Here is a 19,356-nt window from a genome sequence, read left to right as displayed (position 1 = left end):
AGCCTTAATGTGAGTCACAAAGGAGCAAAAGTTTGTGAGAGAGATGGATTCTCTTGTATTTAGCTATCACGTAAATCAGATTGCGTAACACTTGGTCATAGGTTCATGGTAATATCTGTTACAATCATTGTATTATCTGTATACTGTACTAAAATAATGCAATAACACTTGAAACATGTATCTAATATTTGTTTGTAATTCCTTTTTCTTTGTATAGACAAACATATGGCCATTAAGGCCTTATAATTAGTCATTCATCATTATGCATGCGGTGTGTGTACATCTAATGACCTCTGTTTGAGAGAGGAACTCAGGCTTCCATTCAAACTGCTTTCCAGCTCCTCAACGTCCTCAGATACTGTAGAGGTCTTCTCCAGGCTCTCATCAGGCGAGGGACTCCGCATCTCCTCAAAACTCCCCCCACTGCTGCTTCCCTCCCTCTGTTGTCTGTCAATGATGAAGCTCCCCCCGTCTGTGATATCATCAGTTAATGACTCATCCTCTCTGTCATTCTCCCCGCTGAACTCTTCCCCAAACTCCTCCTGCTCCTCTTCATCCATCTCCTCCTCACTCTCAGCGTGGCTGAGGGTGACGCTGCTTTGTCGGGCTGGCGCGCTCTCAGGCGTCGAGCCCTCACTGTGGTCTGATTCCACACTGGTGGAGCGGCTTTTCTTTAGGATTCCCTTGATGCCTCGAGGCTCTGAGTCTTGGCGCTGCAGCGAGGCAGGCTGGCAGGGAGGGAGGAGAGGGAGGGGGAGAGGTGTACAGAAAGGGAGAGAGAGAGTGCTATTATATTTATAATATCTGGAAAAGCTGACGAATTTCAGCTTGTTTACAGTTTCCACAAAAATAGTGAAAACCCTCTTTCACCACTACTACCATCTCTGCTTTCAATGACCTACAGCAGTTATCAAGAAAAGGTCAGATGAGTGGGGTGAGGGGGTTAAAGAGACATAAAAGTGCTGATAAGTAAAACAGAGCTTGAGTAAGGGGGAACAATGGCAATTAGAAAAAGGAATCAAGTGAAAATCCAAAAGTTAAGGGTGGAACAAATAGAAGCAAACAGTGTGTCAGCAAAGACTGTTCTTTGTCAATAAATCTGCAAGACTTGTTTGGGGCATCACATGTGTTTATTGTGCTTTTCAGAAAGAAAAAAAAAAGATGTTAACAAAAAACATATGTTATGTCAAGTACTGTTGCTATTGTAAGAAAAAAAGCCTATTGTGGTCAAAGATACTGTAAAATCTTAACCATTTTTAGGATGAGATCATGCATTATATATATATATATATATATATATATATATATATATATATATATATATATATATATATATATATATATATATATATATATATATATATATATATATATATATATATATATATATATACATATATGAGAAAATAAATCAAACATAAGCATGCAATGATCTGTGCATTGTGTGTGTTAAATCTGCTAATGCTTAGATGATACAACAGCAGCTGGAACAACAGCAGACGCCCTACTGACAGGTCAAAGGTTATGAGGGAGTGCTGATTTAAGAGGAGATGAAGGAAGAATGAGATACTGAACCCAGCTGGGTGTGAAAGAGCAATGCTGATCAGATGGTCTGGTTAAATTAAAAACACCAGAGTGCATACTGTGTGTCGGTTTTTGCATGTGGAAAACCGTATGCGTACATACTTTCTTTACATCTGGGTTATTTAATAATGTTTGTCCAAATGATAAACTAACAGCTATGGTCGGGCTCTTGGTGAAACTGAGAGTTATGGTTGTGATATGATTTGGTATCTCGTGATGAGTTTAAATGCTGGAGTTTAAGAACGTGTGTGTTGCAACTCACATCAGTGACATAAATTACAATCTACACATCAACTTCAAAAAACTAAACCAAACCAGATCCAGCGGAGAACGGAGCCAAAGTTCAGGTGAGTAAGAGTTTTGGAATTGACTCACATCTGGTAAAATGTTTCAGAATTGCCAAACAGCAGTGGTTGAGGATATGATCTTTCCAAACACAATCACAGTTTTATAGCCGAGCTATTGACTTTTGAAAACCATGTGACATTTTTTTGGAGATACCCTCATCGTACTTGCAGTATGAAATCCTTAGAATTCATGATCTTTCATGCAAAATGGAAATACACTGTAATACTGACCTTTTTTTCTTCCACTGTGGTATCACATTCATGCTGCTCCTTCCATGAAGGTTCATCTGTGGCCTCTTTCTCTTCCATTTCCTTGCTTATACAAGTTTTAGGAAGGCTAAAATATCAGCAAATAGGGACAAAGAAGGGTGGAGACACAAACAGAAATAAATAATTAAATTTGTTAACAACTTTGACTGATAAACAATTCAGCCATAACATAATGGGGCTATGGGAAAATGCTGACTACAAGGTGAATTCAAACCCACAAACTAAGACATGTAACAACAGCATCTGTCTTCTCTTATGGATGAATTCTCAAGGGTTAGGGCTATAGTTAGGTTTTTGTTTATTTTTGAACACCATAAGTAAGTAAGTGTTGCCAAAATCAATAAATAGTACTGATTTGGTGCTTTGTAATCAATATAGGCACTGGACCAGCATAATAATGAATACACTATGTAGTCTAGGCTAAAACACCACATTAAAACTTGGCAGGTTAACTAAGACCACAAGCTCGTAATCATCTCATTTGATCTCTGAGTGTTTTTGGACTTTGAAAAGCAATAATACTCACTATACCTTCGTCCCAGAAACATTCACATTTGCTTTTGTCATTGTCTGAGCAATTTCTTTTTTCATTTTTGTTTCTGAGGGTAAGTTCTTCAAAATAGAAATTTATTTATATGAACATTTTATGGATTATTGCAGTCCACATGGACAAAAAGGGACAGGGATGAAATAAATTATATCTAACCTGTCAGACACTCACACACCTAAACACACACACACACACACACACACACACACACACACGCACACACGCACACACACACACACAGAACGCAGTCCAGATTCTTTACTCCAGTGGTTGCAGTGCTAAGTACAGTCTGGCTCTCACTGCTGTAGCTATTAACTTCAATCTGGTTTGGATCACCATGGCTACCGCATAGCCCTGAGTGTTTGTGTGCTTATGCGTGTGCATGTGTGTATGTATACGAGTGTGTCTGGTATTAAAAGGCAAGCTCTGCAGGTTTATCTGGTTTATCTCTGCAGCTGTTTACGTCATTAGACTGCCTTTCAATTGGCCTGTAATTACCGCTGTGCTCCATTCAGTCTGCTTAGTTTAAAAGGTGGATCGGTTTGTTCTATCTGCTTGTGTTGTACCATACGTCATGTACCGTGGCTATAAAATCTATTACTCAAACAGTGAAAAAGAAGTCTACACTGAGCATGCACTTAGTTTAACAGAATGGTCTGACCATGCCGGCATAAAAATAAGTTTTAACCTGCCTACCTAGTAGAGGCTTCCTCTTCGTCGCTGCTGATTAGCTGACGGTTTCGTCTGTCGTTGGCAGGTCGATCGCCGCTTCCATCCTCCATCTCCTCCACATCCTACAGGTAAAGAAGAGAGGAGATGACAGCAGCCTAAATGTTAGGACCTGGAGTTCTGGAGAAAAAACATGTTGCTTAAGTCCTACACCAACTGTAAAAAAAAAAAACCTTGATAAGTCAAGCGAATGAATGAATTGGGCACCACCCCTCCACTTGAGCAAGGCAGTTAACTCCTCTGATGCTGGGTAGATTTGCTCAGAGGTCAGTAGTGCAGTGTGCAAATGACTGTGAAATATGTGCAGCCAAAGAACAAGTAGAGAAATCTACCCACCCTGAGTACATATAGTAAAAACTATAAAACAAGGAGAGATGAGCAGTGCCAGTGCTGCATTTTCCACATTAAAGCAAGGTCCCCTCAAGGGAGCCATTAGACTTTTTATAAATGTTTTGGCATTAAGTTAAATATTGCTTCACTAGGTCCACTATCTATCTGACTCACTACCCATTTTAAGACCTGAGGGGATAGATACAGTTGACATTGTAGGGTTAGTCTATGGCATTCTTGTTCAGGCTGTTTACACTTAAAATAATGAATGATAAATGCAAATAAACACTGTCAAAATAGAAATTTGCTGTTCAGTCTGAAATGGAGAAAGTCTTGTTTTATAATAGCTAATTGGAAGATGAAGAGCAACAGAGAAAATGACCTTTCATTCGGAAGACTCAATAAAATAAGTGTCTCACGTAATCTCTACGTCTATCTTTTGTGGTCTATCAGTCAGACTTTGTCCGACCTGCATACAGTGTGATCCATGCAGCTGTATGTCAGTAAACAGTACCGAGGCCCTGGGGTGACCTGGTGAAGAGAAGTGGATCTCCAGCTGTGAGGAAAGCAACAGAAATCAAATGCTCCTTTTTTTTTTTTTTCTTCACAAAATGACATACTGACGCTTACAGAATTAGAGGCTTCTTCCGAACTAATCGAGACTGACTGATTTTAAAAACGGAAACTTATTTTCCACCCAACATGAATGCGCTGCCTTCTGCAAAACAAGTTTTTATATACTCGGGGAAATTCAGTCAGGAAATTCAAATTATAAATGAGCTGTATCTTCCTTAAGGAGTCTCCATGTACACTTTTTATTGCCTCAGTTCGTACTGGAAAGCAGACGTGCTGTCCTAACCTCACTCCTACTGTCTTCCCTGCTGGAGACACTGACTCACTGGCTTTCAACAGGGACTGTGGAGGAGAAAAGAGTGATAAGGGGAAAAGACAGTGAAGGGGTATTTCTCACTGCTGATGACTTTGAAGTGGGGTATCTTAAAATAACACAGATCTGGGAGGAGAGAGAAAAGAGAAAGAAGGAGAAGGGAGAAACAAGAACGTGGAGTGATTGCAAGACAGTTTCTTCGTGGGAGCCTGTTTTCCCAGCAGGTTTTTGCTGCCATCTGGGTTCACTTGGCCAAGCTTGGCACTGCTCCTGGTCTGTGAAGGCCAAGTTAGAACAGCTATTTACATCCAATATCTTGAAACCTAACCACTTCTGAAACCTAAGCAGCCTGGGAAAGCCTGATACTCATTCATTTTTAAGTACTACATGTCAATATCTCCCATTAGGATTGGGGACAATTTCAAGGTTTTGTTCCTGAGTGCATCTTCTAGCCCTGTAGGCTTTTCTTCCCATCGCTGCCTTAAGACCTCCATGGACTGCGTGCGTGAAGTCATGACTTTGGCCAGAGTGTGCATCCAGGTGCAGGACAACTCAGCGCTGTATGGAACAGCTCAATTTGTTATTAATGGAGCAATCTTCCAAAAAAGGGGGAGGGGATGGGGGGGGGGGGGGGGGGGGGAGTTGAAGCGTACACCAGATGCATTGGAAAAGGTTGGGAGTAAATCAGCGAGGAAAATGAGAAGAATTAACCATAAAATATAGGAAACTACTCATACCATGTGTGACATCATTCATCGATTTTAAACTCATGTTTTTAAGCTTGGATTTGGTTTACTGTGTGCGGTTATCTTGACAGTTTCTGGAGGTATGAAATTTAAATTTGACTAAAAATGGAAGGCTTGGAGCTGAGGTGGGATGAACAAGGTTGTAATAAATGCTTCCTATATTTGAGTAAACAAATTGGGCCTCACACATGTGCTTGAAACATTAAGTCTTTTAAATCTATTTTCCATTAAAACAATAAACCCAAGTTTTAGTCAGTCTGTCAGTGTTTGGGTACTTAGTTTGACAGACAAAAATTGACATAAGTCAAATTAAATGTCAGAATAAACATTGTGTGCTACAGAGACATGTACGCACCCACACACTCATCCATACAAAACAAAATCTTTGGATGAAGGGAAGGCAAATCGAAAATAACCTACCTTCAAAAGAGACATTTTGGAAGTAACACTCGTCTTGGCTGAGTCCACAGGCTTCTCCTCAGCTGTAAGTAATACACACACAAGGTTTACCATACAAGCGACAATAAGAAGGCATTTGTTCAAAGAATGCAAAGAATTGCTTTCTGCAAGTGTAGTAACACATGATCAGGCATGGTGTCACCTTAGAACGGGGATTTCAAACGGACAGTGTGTGTTTGGCATCCACGAAGTAACGCACTGTTGATGGTTTGGAAGATGGTGAGGTCAAACATGGTCGACCATATGCTATCTTTTTTATGATAAGAGAATACAACTACACATAAAGAAAGACAGTGAGAGCGAGGATAGAGTCTTTCCAGGTCAAATGGAGGTTTTACTCACTTGAAAAAATGCAGACAGGAAAACTGTCAGGATATAATCTTATTGGCCTCACCAGTGCTTCTAAGGTGTCTTTGGAGCAGGAAAGGAAATGAATAGAGCGATATGTCCCCTGTGTCAGGATGAGTCTGAAAAGTGGATTCAGACATCCAGAGAAGGTAAAATCCTCCTCTCTCTAACAGTGACTCAAGAGTTTGAATGTAAGATTTTTTTTTTTTTTGAAAAAGAGGAATTTACTTTGTATGTGTGTGTATATGTGCAAGAGAAAAAAGCAATAATTTCACATGTGAGTTGTCTAATCAAAGCCAGACCTGAGAATAGAATATTTTAATCTGAACGAAAGGAAACAATTAAATTTAATGCTATTCCAAAACAACACAAGTTTCTAAAGTCAGCACACAAAATTTCATTTTCCCACTCTAAATCTGTTTTTATTGCTTGACAATAAGACATTTCAAGCCAAAATGGCCCCTCTCCAAAGAAAACCAAGGAACAAACAAACCCAAATAATGGAAAATCTGTGACAAACTCAGATTCTGTATTCTGTTGAAGACTCATACTCTACTTTTGAGTTATGTTTCCCGGTTCTCTCGCTGTCCAGAGCGTAGCGTGATTTACTACAGATGATGAAACACTAAGCGTTGCAGACCAGAGATACTCGAGAGTGTACTCTTTTAGTCTTGACTTCTGCCCAATCTTTTTTACATCATCATCCATCCAATGCAGAAAAGAGAGAGAGATTAAAAGAAAAACTCAAGTGATGGAAAACCCTCCATTTATATTTGCTGAGTGTTTTCATCCATCTCTCAAGGCTGCTCAGTTACAGCTGCCGAGAGCTCATTGGATGAGACTTTGACCTAGAATTGGCCGATAGAGTCCACACGGAATATTAGCCAGCAGTCTATGAGGAACAGTATAGAGTCTATCACTCTGCATAATATACTTTCCAACAGAACTACCTTTCCCCAACCACAAGAAAAATCTAATAGAGAGTATTACTTGAAACAGGTTGAGCTTTACATACTGCACATGCGATATGTGTGATCACCTACTGTATGTTATGTGGGGAGCAGCAGACATTGTGCAGCAATCATTTTGAGCTCATTTGAGCATGACAAAGTACGCATGTGTAACTAAATGGCCAACCATCAGGAGCAATTTGGGGTTCAGTATCTTTCCCAAGGACACACATGCAGACAGGAGGAGTTGGGGATTGAACCGCCGACCTGCTGATTAGTGGACAACCCGCTCCACCTGCTGAGCCACAGCCGCCCCACTAACTGAAAACAAGTATGTAACTGAAGGCATATATGATATATTCAGTATGAAGCAGCTGGGTGTGTGTATGTGTTGCTGGCTTGTGGGATAGCTGAGGACTCCGGGAAACCCTTGATGCAGCCATGAGAGGCGATCTGGCTCAGAGCACTGAATCCCCTGCCAGCTTGGACAGGAAGCTCTGTCAGCCATGTGGAGGCATTGCCAACGCGCACACACCCACACGCCCACACACATATTCTTTCTACTGCAATTTTCACTAAGGAGGTGAAATACACTAGTTATTTGTTTTTCTCTGGTTAGTTTATGTACAACCACCATTTGACAGGCAATCAATCATATCACAAACAGAGCAGTTCTTCTATGTGAGGGCTGGGCAAGATTTTAGTCAGTAAAACAGTAGAGCACTATTTAACTCAATGAGATCAACATGCAATGTCAATATGTGATTGTCAGCAGAATATCAGTAGCCACTGATGGTTAAATTTCAGAACCTGTCAAATATACTAATCACCATTTGGATAAAATCTATGATTTATTTACACATGAATTCACAGCTTTTATCTACCGTCTATGTTTCCTGTGCACTTTAACATGATGTGTCATTGGAAGTTGCGAGGATCTGTAACAGGCAAATTTTCAAATAATGACCGGATGATGGATTATTTTGATTCTTACAGAAAAGGTGATGGACTAGAGAGGTAGTATGTACTGTGACCTCAACATCATTGCGTCAGTCATAGTTTACAGCATACCATTTGCCAACTCCAGTTTTAGCTCCCATGTGGGTGTGCATGATTAAACAATAAGTTATTAAATCTTGCAACAATGTTGTGAAAGAAAAAAAAAAGTATTCTTTTGAAAATCATTTGGACTTGGTTTACTAGACTTCCTGATTAAATTATAGGGGGAAAAAAATGTCAGTTGACATTGTTGTGCAAATAAAACATGTTACACAATGCTTCCTTAACATGTCCTCAAAAACTGAAATGACCCTGCTGTTTTGCTCTTGGGGCCTTCCAGTCACCTCTCTGTCACCATCTTTCTTTCTCTTGTTCAGTCTAGCACACACACACACATACACACACTATTGCAGGCAAGTAAGCAAGCACAAAGCAAGGCACCCAAATCAAATCCATAGGCAGAGAAATACATACAGTACAGGCGGATAGGCTAGTAATCAGTTAAAGAGAAATAAAGCTTCTGAGACAGACAGACAGACTAGCAGACAGAGACTCTCAGGCTGTGGGCTCAGGTGGCCAAATATAAGTCAGAAAAGCAGCCAGCGGTGTGTAAACTCAGCCATTTTCTTCTATGTATTGTTACGAGCTCCAAATTCAGTCCATACTGCTAGCTAGCTGAAACACAATCCCAGTGTAATTGCATATGATCTAACATTTGCACAGAAGGACACACAAGTGTTAGTGCACACACCCAACGAGTCATGGCCTTTGAACAAAAACAGCAGGCACGTGCCAAACATTATCTCCCTCGTTTTTTTGTAAAAGAAAACCATCGCCTGAGGCAAAACAGTCATTTTAAATTATACAGGGAAAGAAAACCAAATAAATCAGTATATTGGTTTTCTTTCACTGCTCCTCCTCCTCCTCAGTGGCGGAGTGTTAAAAGAAACGTGTCTATAAACTAGGTAGGTGATCTGACATCAGCCCTGAGCTCAGTATTCCTTCAACACTGAGTAATAGAGGGACCTTGAATGAGTTCAGAGATAAAGCAGTCTGTGGAACAATAGAGGATCTGAGTGCAGTGAAAGTGGAGAGTTCTTCTTACCCTTCGGCTCCTCTGTGTCATCGGTTTCCAGCAGCCTAGGAGAGAGAGAGACAGAAACATGAGGTCACTTTCTAACATACTGAAGTGATGACAGAAATTACGTAGCTGCCGTGATCGATGCTTGCAAACGAGACAGAAAAATGAGTACATAAAGTCTTACATCTACTACTATAATCCAAAAATGGAGACTCAAGCCACAGAAAAAGGAAACTTGATGCAGTATAAACCTAACTAACAACAGGCTGCAGAAAGCCACTTACTCTGCCTCACATGATGAGCATCCTACAAAATTTACTCATGCTGCTCTTCCAAACCCATGTTGATAATGATATAAAAGCAATGCTTGTGTAGCATTTGAAGATGGTCATTCATCTCTAAGTAATGGGCGTTAAATATGGATGGGAACAGCAGCTGCCTGTGGGGTAGCAGCGATGATGTAACAGGAGGAGGGGAGAGGGCTGCATTAAACACAATAGAGAATCGTTGGGGACAGCTGGGAGGAGTCAAAGATTATTGAAGAAGAGTAGACGACCCCAAGATGATCCACAGGATCGGAACCAGTCCAGGCATTTTTTTTTTTTTTTTTTTTTTTAAGAAATCTATTTTGGCTAAAAAGAGCCTGATCCATTTCTGATCATTTTGTTGTTATTCTCCACTTTGCTCCATTAAAAACACTGCGACCACACAATGTTGTGCACAAAATCAACAAACAGCAGCCAGTAGTTTTAATTAATCATGACAGGCTGCATCAGCGAGTGGTGGGAGCAGAGCCTCTGAAGTGAAGCTGTTCATGGAAAACTGCATTTAGACCTAAATGTTTTGTTCATGATGGAAAAGAAGAAGCAGTTGCTTCAATAATTTAAATGAAGTCATACTGTAGTGTGGACTGTGCAGCTGTATTATGTAGGAAAAAGTCCCAAAACATTGTTGAAAAAGTTTGTTTTTTTTTGTTTTGTTTTACAGCAGTATGTTATTATGAGTAATTTTCGGCTTGGGTTTGGCTACTGGGTAGAGTTTTGTCAGTTTTGGATTGGCACGCCTCACTAGAGCTAAGTGATATCATGGGAATCCAAATATGCCAGGCAAAGGAATTAATAGTGTAGTTACATGTTAGGAAATGTGATGATGTGTAACAATAATGACAGTTAGGCTATGTAATGCACAATAAGTGGCTGTGTAATACACACATTGCATAATTTAACATACTTCAGCCACATGAGTATAAGCACTACAGTATATAATGTCACCCTTTAAAGCTAGTCTACGAGAAAGACTGTTAGCAGGTCTACCCTTGGCAGTCTCAGTGGCTGATGTTACTCAGTTCTCAAATACTCTAAACACCCTCCTCTGCGACCACAGGCCCCGGTGACACTTCATCAACCCCACCCACATTTTGACTGCTGGCTGAAGGGCCATACGCAATCACAAAAAACTAACCAGGGAATGACAGTACAGACAGTAATGGGGGAACGTTGAAGAGCGAAAAGCTAAACACACATACAAGTCAAGGCAGGCAAGTCATTAATCAAACACTTCCTCACTCTTGGTCTATTTAAAATTATGTCATACTCACAGAGCACTATGTGAAACATGGAAACGGACAGAGAGGATATAATTAAAGCAGAGAGGAGTTATAATCATGACTTTGGCATAGTTAAAAGACTTAAGTCTTGTTGTCTCTAATTAGCACACTTATTTGTCCTCTGTCCGTCATATGGTAGGTACTGTTTTTTACACTCTGTACTGTAAAGGTTCAGCCATGTAAACAATAATCAGCCCAAATCCCATTCAGTCTTTTTCAAAGTCCAAGGCTTTTGACTAACTGCAATGTGCCGGTATCACAATTACTGGTGTTTACTACACATGCTTAACATATAGAACATCCAACCCAAAATACTACTATATACCATTCCTGCTTGTGAAGGATATTTCTTTAATTTCCTACAACCTAATTGCAACTCCGATAATCTTATTTTGTACATTATACATTTGTATGATTATACATACCCTGCAAGATTGTATAATCTAGTATAGTTTGAATGGATTGCTGTGAAACTGAAGTACGTCAAGTTCTTTTTATGGTCATAACAAAATACATTTTAGATAAAGAATCACATTTTTGTACAAACAGTGCTCTTGTCTATGTACTATGGTTCAGCTGATAACATTAACCACCAAACTAAGGAATCATACTGTCTTCTTTGTGAAACGAGATTAAGGCAGCTGCTCAGATAGCCAGAGGGCCGAGATTACATTTAATTGAACAGATAAATTCAATTGTGGGACAGTACAGAATATGTATTTCTTAAATTGCTAAGTGTAGATTGTAAGTAACAGTTCATTCTAAATGTCAAAACGCAGTGTTTTGGAATGTAACTCTTCAACTGCAATTTTACAAGGGAAGGATTCCTGTCTGTGTCAGATAAACGCATTGACTGACACGTTTCATTATCACTGGCTTAGCCAAGTTCCAGTTTCCTTTAACAGACACCCACAACCATCTAAGAAGATTCAGTGAATACGTGCCAAGTTCTTATCAGAGAGCATATGCAAGACAAGCAGGGACATATTGCGCAGTATCAACATTGTCCAACAACTCCAATTACCACTAAGAATTAAAGGTGTAAGCATAATATATGAATTAACCAATAACAGAACAGACTAATAACAATGGCTTTTATATGGCTCCTCTGTCTAATCCTATATGTTGCATAAGTGTGCCTGCACACAAGACTGCACAGCCGGATTGTGACATGCAGAGAATGTCATAACAGAACTGACAAGATTAGTGGTTAACGTGACAGACATGCGAGACAAACACATCAATAAGTCAACCTGCCTTTGTGCTCTCTGTTATTAAAAAAAAAAGTAGTCCACAACGTTTTTATGTGATTGTACTCTGTATTTTGTCACATATTTTTTTCCCACGGTGGTTAGTTGACACAGTTGTATAATGTGCAAAAAACAAAATTGAATCCAAATTCATCAATATCCACAGTTTAAACTGAAAGTTGATGCTTAATTACAGAATATCTTATTAAAAGATTCTGAAAGTGGATCAATTTTAATACTGAAATCTTGCACCTTGAACAAATAAATGTTTAGTTTCTTTGATAATAAACCGTTGCTATGAGAGATTATCCAGTTCAACACTTGATAGCGGAGATCTGCTGAAACCTGTCACACTGCAAGTAGCCTATTTCTTTTCAATTACAACACAAGCAATGCCTTTCCCAATCTTATAAAATAATCTGTCCATAACATCGAAGAGGACATCAATCACAACTCTCTGCATATGCTGCTTCATTAAGCAGAGGGCATGAAAACTTGGCAGAGCTCAATAACTCCACCCCCACAAGCCCCAAACTCTGACATATCTCGACACTTCTGTCCATCTCAGTTCTTCTCTCTCTCTCTCTATCTCTCTCTCCCCCTCATTCCCTCAGGCTGTTTGTCAAGAACAGACAAGCCTGGCTATGTGCACACAGCAGAATCCAGCTTGATTACAGCTAAAACATCCCCAGACCCACGACTGGACATGTTTTGCTCCATCTATGCACAACGCTCAGAGCAGTCCTGGCATCCAATGAGAAATCTCCAAAAGTCTTCCAAGATTGATTTGTTATTCCCTGGATGTGTTAAACACATGAGTCTCTCCATATGAGTGTAAAGTGAACCAAAACAAGCAGCTTGCATGTCATCACAAAAAAAAAAAACATACCATAGCAAAATAAATGTAGCAGTTCTTGGCTTTGCACACATGGCCAATTTTGGAAATGTTTGCAGTTGTGTTTATTTCACACAGAATAAAGTGTTCTCCAAATGTGCCGACTTGTCTCCTTTTCGCTCATTTGGGGCCAGCTATCCTTGTACAGTAAACTTATTAGTCATTATTAGTTGAAATCTAGCTAAGATACATGTATGAATATTAAATGCAACAATCTAAATTATTAATTATGATATTATATATATGTATATATTTCTAAAATGTTGGGCCCCCCACTTATGGCAGAGGTATGCTTGGAACAAACTAGTTTGTGCAACATGTTGTCTGGCCATGTCTGAGGACAAAAGTGTTCACAGCTGTTCTGAAGAGCCACACTCAAAAGTGGGGCAAAAAGCCTGCCGTCATAGAGACTGGTGAGAAAAGATTAATATTTAAGTTACTACAAGGACCTTTCATTTTGTGTTGATTTTGGCAGCCCCTGTGGACAAAAGTGGTAGTGGTTCCCGGAATGAAGACTGCATTTCACATGAGCATGACCGACTTGCCTGCTTTCTCACCCCCGCACGCCTTGCGAATCGCTGAGTGAAGCGCGTGTCAATGTGGGATTGTGCATTTTGGAAAATTATAGAAATTGCAGGACGCAGCTGCCCATTTTCAACGTTGGAAGTTTGGAGCATACTGGCACCCTTACCTCAACTTGTATTAGCCCTCTGAGTCCCTATGCCTGGGCAGCTTAGTGTTTCATGACTCTGGCCAAGTTTATGTCACATGGAAAACTGCGACTGTTGCTGCATAAACAATAGGCAATAGACATGTGCTTTCCTCTTAAAAGTATAGACAATTTGAATAAACTCACCTGAAATGAGAGGACGTCTTTATAGAAGAGCTGACTTCTGATTTAGAGGATGAGATTGTGTCTGTTTTAAGGTGAGTGGTAGCCTCTTTTTCCTGGGCAGGCTCATCTTCAGTGTGCTCCTCAGGTTCTGTAACTTTATTCCTGAGGCCCCTCCTGGTATACGTTTGATTTGATCCATTATCCTCATGTTTTTCCTTCTCCTTGGTTGATGAAGACACTGTTTCAGTTGAATCGCTGATTTTCTTGTCCCTGCGGACATATTTGGAGGAGAATTCTTCCGTGTTGCCATAGCGCTCAGCCAGTTCCCTCCTCCTTTCTGCTTTGTAGCGGGCAATTCGCTCAGCTTTGGTCTCTGGGGCTGAGCTCTGTAAGGTGTCTATTCCATCCATTTTGTAGTTTAATGCACTTTAGGGTTTAAATGCAAGTGAGAAGATGCCAAGTTGCTTCTTCAGTTGTCCTAACCCAGTTATGTAGATCAGCTTTCTTGTAGATCTCCCTTGTCAGCAATGTCTCACTCCATAAACATCATCCCAGTGCTGCAAACAAGAAAGGAAGACAATGTTAATGTGTCATGATTGCAGAGCAGCATTTCCAACAACAGGCTCTCTAACACTGAGCAAAACTGAATGTACCAGGACAAACACATCTCCAGCTTTCACAGGAAGCTGGCCACAATTGGCTCAGCTGTAGAGCTCCAAGCCAAGCCCTGCCCTGCCCCAGCTAACACCCCCCTGTGAGAATGATGTCAGCCAGCTCTGCTCAAAGACAGCCGACCACCGCATTGAGACTCTCATATAACCTCTATTCCATCAGTTGGAGCCAGCTGGAAAGAGGGAGGAGGAAGAGAGAGAGAAAGATAAAACAACATCTTCACCCCACTTTATTTCTTACTTAATTGGGGGCTTTGTGCCTGGGCTAATCACTTCTTGAACACTATCCAACCCCATAATAACTCAGTATTTACTACAAACACAATGCATGAGAAACTCGAAATTGCCCATGAGTGTGAGAGTCAGTGTGGTCGTGTTTGTCTATTGACATGTGTTATCCTTGTGATAAACTTGCAACCTGTCCAGGGGTGTATACAGCCTCTCGACCAATGTATTAGGTTTCAGCCCTCTGTGACCGTGAAATGGATAATCTTTTAAACATCTCCTTTCCACATCTAGCACAATAAAAGAAGTGCACCATTTAATAACTTTTGACTGTTCTATACCTAGTGGGTTAAATTTAGGAGGTAAAAATTAGGAGGTTGAGTTGAGCTCATTTTGTTCCATTAAGTATTCACAGAGCAGAAAACCACATATGGCTCAGCTGCAGAGGTCTTGAAAATTTCACTCGCTTAAACGCATCGCCAGCTGACAACAGCAGTAAAAAATTATGTGTGTGCAGTTTCTGATTGTTCCACACCAAGCACAAGGGCTTTTCCACAGACATTTCTCACAGCACAAGTATGCTTACGATGCTTTGGGGCTTCTGTCTGAAGAAAGCCAAAAAAGAAGGCCAAGAGGGATATGAACAGATGGAGGTGTATTTACTGTATGTTAGAGGGGCTTAATGTTGCCCTGTGGTATCCCTCCAAATGCAGGGTAAGAGTTAATTCAGCGCGTAAACGCTCACATTTATGGCCAGGAACAGAGGTATGGAGAAAATATAAAAGGGGGAGCTGTGTCTGGACAATAGGGGACAAAATATATCCTGATATTTCTACTTGTGATATGTTATCAATACACTGTTGTCAAGTATCCATACATTTTTTTTTAGGACCACTCAGAATTGATTCAGCTACTTTGGCTCACCACTACCCTCCACCTCCTTATGGAGGTGCTGAACAGACTGGTGACAGTGAGATGGATGGCAACTGTAGGTGCCAACGGAGAAGAAATGCAACCAAAATAACAGTAGCCATGAGCAGCTGCTGTTAGACTCTAAGTGTCTGTAATGGAAATACAAAGAGTCTGCTGGAGCTTTGACAGTCACCAGAAGCACGTTCATGGCCCTTTGTAAAAGTTTCTGTGTGGTACTTGTGTTGTAGCTGAGCTAGCTAGCATTGTACATTATCTGACTATTTCCTGCTCTTTGAAATACTTTTTTTCCTTTCTTCTTCAGTTATAGATATTGTGATATATCGTAGATTTTTGTGTGTGTGATATATCGTGTATCACAGAATTGCCTTTGTTGTGATATATCGTTATTGTGGAAAGAATATTGTGATAGTATCGTATTGTGAGTTCATCCGTCATTCCCACCCCCACTGGGCAATGTAATATAATAAATGAGCTGACTCCAAGAACCTTTTCTGTAATAATGACAAACTTGAACAAATCTCCGGGGCACTCCCTCTGACCTGTGACCACCTGCTGGGCTGCAAAAAAAAGAACAACCTCGAACTCTTGGTCCCCATCAAAAAATATGGCTTCGAAAATTACACAGGAAATCAGTGTCAGGGGACGTGTGTGCATGAATGTGTGTGTGTGTGTGTGTCAGTCTCTACCTCGACCTCTCTCATCCCTCCTCAACCAAACATTACAGTGCTTGGCTAAACAACAAGGGACCACATTGCCTCCAATGCAGTTTATAAACTGTAACTGTTGGATGATTACATGTCACCTGGTCCTTGTTATAAGCCTGGAGATGAACGAGACACTTACACACTGGGAAATGTATGCTCTACCCTATATAGAAAAAGAAAAAAAAAAATACAATTCACCATCTGTTTGTTAAATTAACAATTCAGCATTGGTCACTTCAATTCCAGTGAGTCCAGCTACAAGTATCCATGGCCAATTAAACTTGGCCAGAAAAGAAACTAGAACATATTCTGGGAATGTACCTGGGATCAGATGGGGTTAAAGCTTTTTAAATGGAATTTACTGCATAATATGAAAACCAAATGGCCTATTAAATATGCAGGCCTAATCAATTGGTAGCAGTAAATCCACTACTACCCAGCCTTAAGCCTTCAAGAACTCTACAACTCAATAAGCAACGCATGTTATGGGACTTGCAGTTATTTTAACTGCCATTTTTCTCATCAAAACCTAATACAGATGTCTTAAACGCAAACATGTCACTCCAATTCATGTGAATTTCCTTATGAAGGCAAAAGGATCCTGAGGCTGGATGTTGATTTCAGGAGTATGCACACGATTACATAATTCACCTAGGTCACTACCTATAAAAGGAGTGCTAAACAGTACGCTAAAGCTTGTCCATGGAGACCCAGAACATAGAGTTGCTTTGTTTGGAAGCTACCACTGTTATTTTAAGCAACAACAGGGACTAAAAGTGAGTCATACATTAAAAATCATCACCCCTATCAGCAAATGTGAACTCACCCAAGAATATTTGTTTTGGTAGTTGTTTTATCACTGCCAAAACAACCCAAGGTGTCTTTACCTATTTATGGTTATTTCTCCAGAAATAAAGACATACAGGGCAAGCAGGAACGTGCAGGATCAACACACACTCAGAGGGCTTTGAATAAAATCTTATCTGCTAGTATTGATCCAGTCCAAGATAAAGTTGGTTTCATTTGCATTAGATGAAAGTAGATAAATGAGATTGTTTAGTCTGACAGTCCTAAAAAGGCGCTCAGTGTCACGTTTATCACAACTAAAAGGTTTGTTGATGAACAGAATGGGAAAAATGAGCACAAGCAGCTTCCTTCAATTATTTTTTCACCAATAACAGTGCGTCTGTCTTGCACAATATGTAATTATGCCAGTCCTACCTGCTAATTCATGTGAGTAATATTATTTCTGTTCCTCTAGGGCATGTAAACAAAGCGAATCCTCAGTTTCTAATCGCTGGGGTGTTCTCTGACCTTTTGTTGTCCATTGGGAAATGTTACTGGCTATGAGAGGAAGATCTGTCTCAACAAAGGCCAAGTGTGTCACTTCCTGACTGTGCCCCATATCCTCCTTCATAAAAGCTCAATTAAATCAGGAAATGTTGCTCATAAACCTGGCAAATGTCCAGAATGCTCTTACGAGAAGAGATTGGTTACAGCAGTAAGGAAACTTTGGATGGGTTCAACAGCCATGCATCCCCTTTGCACTTAACACGGTATCGGATTTAACGTCATCATTTCCTCTTGTAAGTCCAAGTGCTCCTCAATGGTCATGTTTTTAAAAACCACTTACTCTTCCTGCTATTATAAGCATTTACTGTAGATTACATAATACCTGTTTTAGGCCTACTAACACCTGCAATATACCACAAATGCAGAAGTTGCAACAACCAAGGCATTTCAAAGCTGATTTAATATGTGATGTCCTTCAATTCTCAACACATTACTGGCTAGAGTACTTTGTTATTCACTGATAAATCTCTTTACTTGCCAAAAAGGAGTTCTATCAACATCCCTCTGTGCAGCAGGCTCAAAGTGAACACAAAGTTCACAAAGCACAGAAAGAACTTGGTGATGGGAAAAGAAAAACTGTCACACACGTCCATAGGAAGCATAAACATTAAGCAACAGGCTCAGACAGACAGCCACCTCGGAGGCAATAGCTGACCTGTAGCACACCGGTCTGCATATTTTTTTTTTTTTTTTTCAGAATTCACATGTCCACACAAGAGGACAGAGCAGGAATGCAGACTACACCCTACTCATAAACAGTGGATTTACATGGGGAAGGTAGGGGATCTTGACTGTATAAAAATTCAGGGGCTTTCTCTTCAAGTGAGCAACACCCAAACTAAAGCTTGAAGAGGCAAAGCGATAGATACCATGGTGACTTAACAGGCCCGGATCCAGTCTGTGCGTGCAAGCTTTGTTTAGCAAACATTTAAGGTCTTGTGTCAGCCTTTAAGTTTAACTCACAGCTCCCTACAAGTCAGGGGTCACAGAACTAAAGGAACGCAGAAAATTACCAAAAATATACAAACAAGTGTATAAATGTGTCCTGCCACTATTTGTTATACAATAATCGGTCTTGAGAATTTCTCAGCATTGTTTCACTTTAGCTTTGATGGAATTCTGTCATCAGTCTCCTGTTTTAATCTTTTATCTTATCTTGAAACCTTTGGTCGACACCGGTGAGAATTACAAACTGAAACTGCAAGCATTTTGACAATCATTAGGTTCAAGAAGTACACCTCTGCAAGCTTGTGGTACAGTACACAAGGTATCTGTTCAGCAGCAACAAAATTTGTATTATGGCAACATTCTGCCACTGTAAACCTTCAGGACTCCACCGCAAGCATCAGACACCAACTTTCCTTGACGGTACAAAAAGAGAGGAGGCAGTTAAAGACACAGCCAGCTCCTGACACACATTCTTCATGTGGGAAGAGGGTGGAGAGTGGAAACTTTGCTGCACTGGGAAAACCAGGTGCCAGTGCACAGACTGTGGACACAGCAGGCAAAAAAAAAAAAAAAAAAAAAAGACGGTCCATTTTTATAGAAGTTCCTTTGAGGCAAGTTCAGGGATTATAAAAGAGCAACACAAAACATGGAAGTACA

General features: G+C 40.3%; 1 protein-coding gene across 4 annotated transcripts in view; it reads right to left on the bottom strand.

Annotated features, from left to right (window-relative positions):
* The window catches only part of svild (supervillin d), a 45,255-nt gene that overhangs the window by 17,895 nt on the left and 8,004 nt on the right, over positions 1 to 19,356 (bottom strand). For all 4 annotated transcript variants that reach the window (XM_042396897.1, XM_042396895.1, XM_042396898.1 and 1 more), the window contains 6 exons: positions 13,887 to 14,422; positions 9,304 to 9,338; positions 5,863 to 5,924; positions 3,448 to 3,545; positions 2,163 to 2,268; positions 292 to 728 (listed from right to left, as the gene is read on the bottom strand). In XM_042396897.1, coding sequence (XP_042252831.1) covers positions 292 to 728; positions 2,163 to 2,268; positions 3,448 to 3,545; positions 5,863 to 5,924; positions 9,304 to 9,338; positions 13,887 to 14,275 — 1,127 coding nt within the window. In that variant the 5' untranslated portion in view covers positions 14,276 to 14,422. The remainder of the gene's footprint in view (positions 1 to 291; positions 729 to 2,162; positions 2,269 to 3,447; positions 3,546 to 5,862; positions 5,925 to 9,303; positions 9,339 to 13,886; positions 14,423 to 19,356) is intronic.

Source organism: Thunnus maccoyii, chromosome 20 (genome assembly GCF_910596095.1).
Source record: "Thunnus maccoyii chromosome 20, fThuMac1.1, whole genome shotgun sequence".
Lineage (NCBI taxonomy): Eukaryota > Metazoa > Chordata > Actinopteri > Scombriformes > Scombridae > Thunnus > Thunnus maccoyii.
Note: the sequence above shows the minus strand (reverse complement) of the source record. Positions and strands in the feature narration are given on the sequence as shown.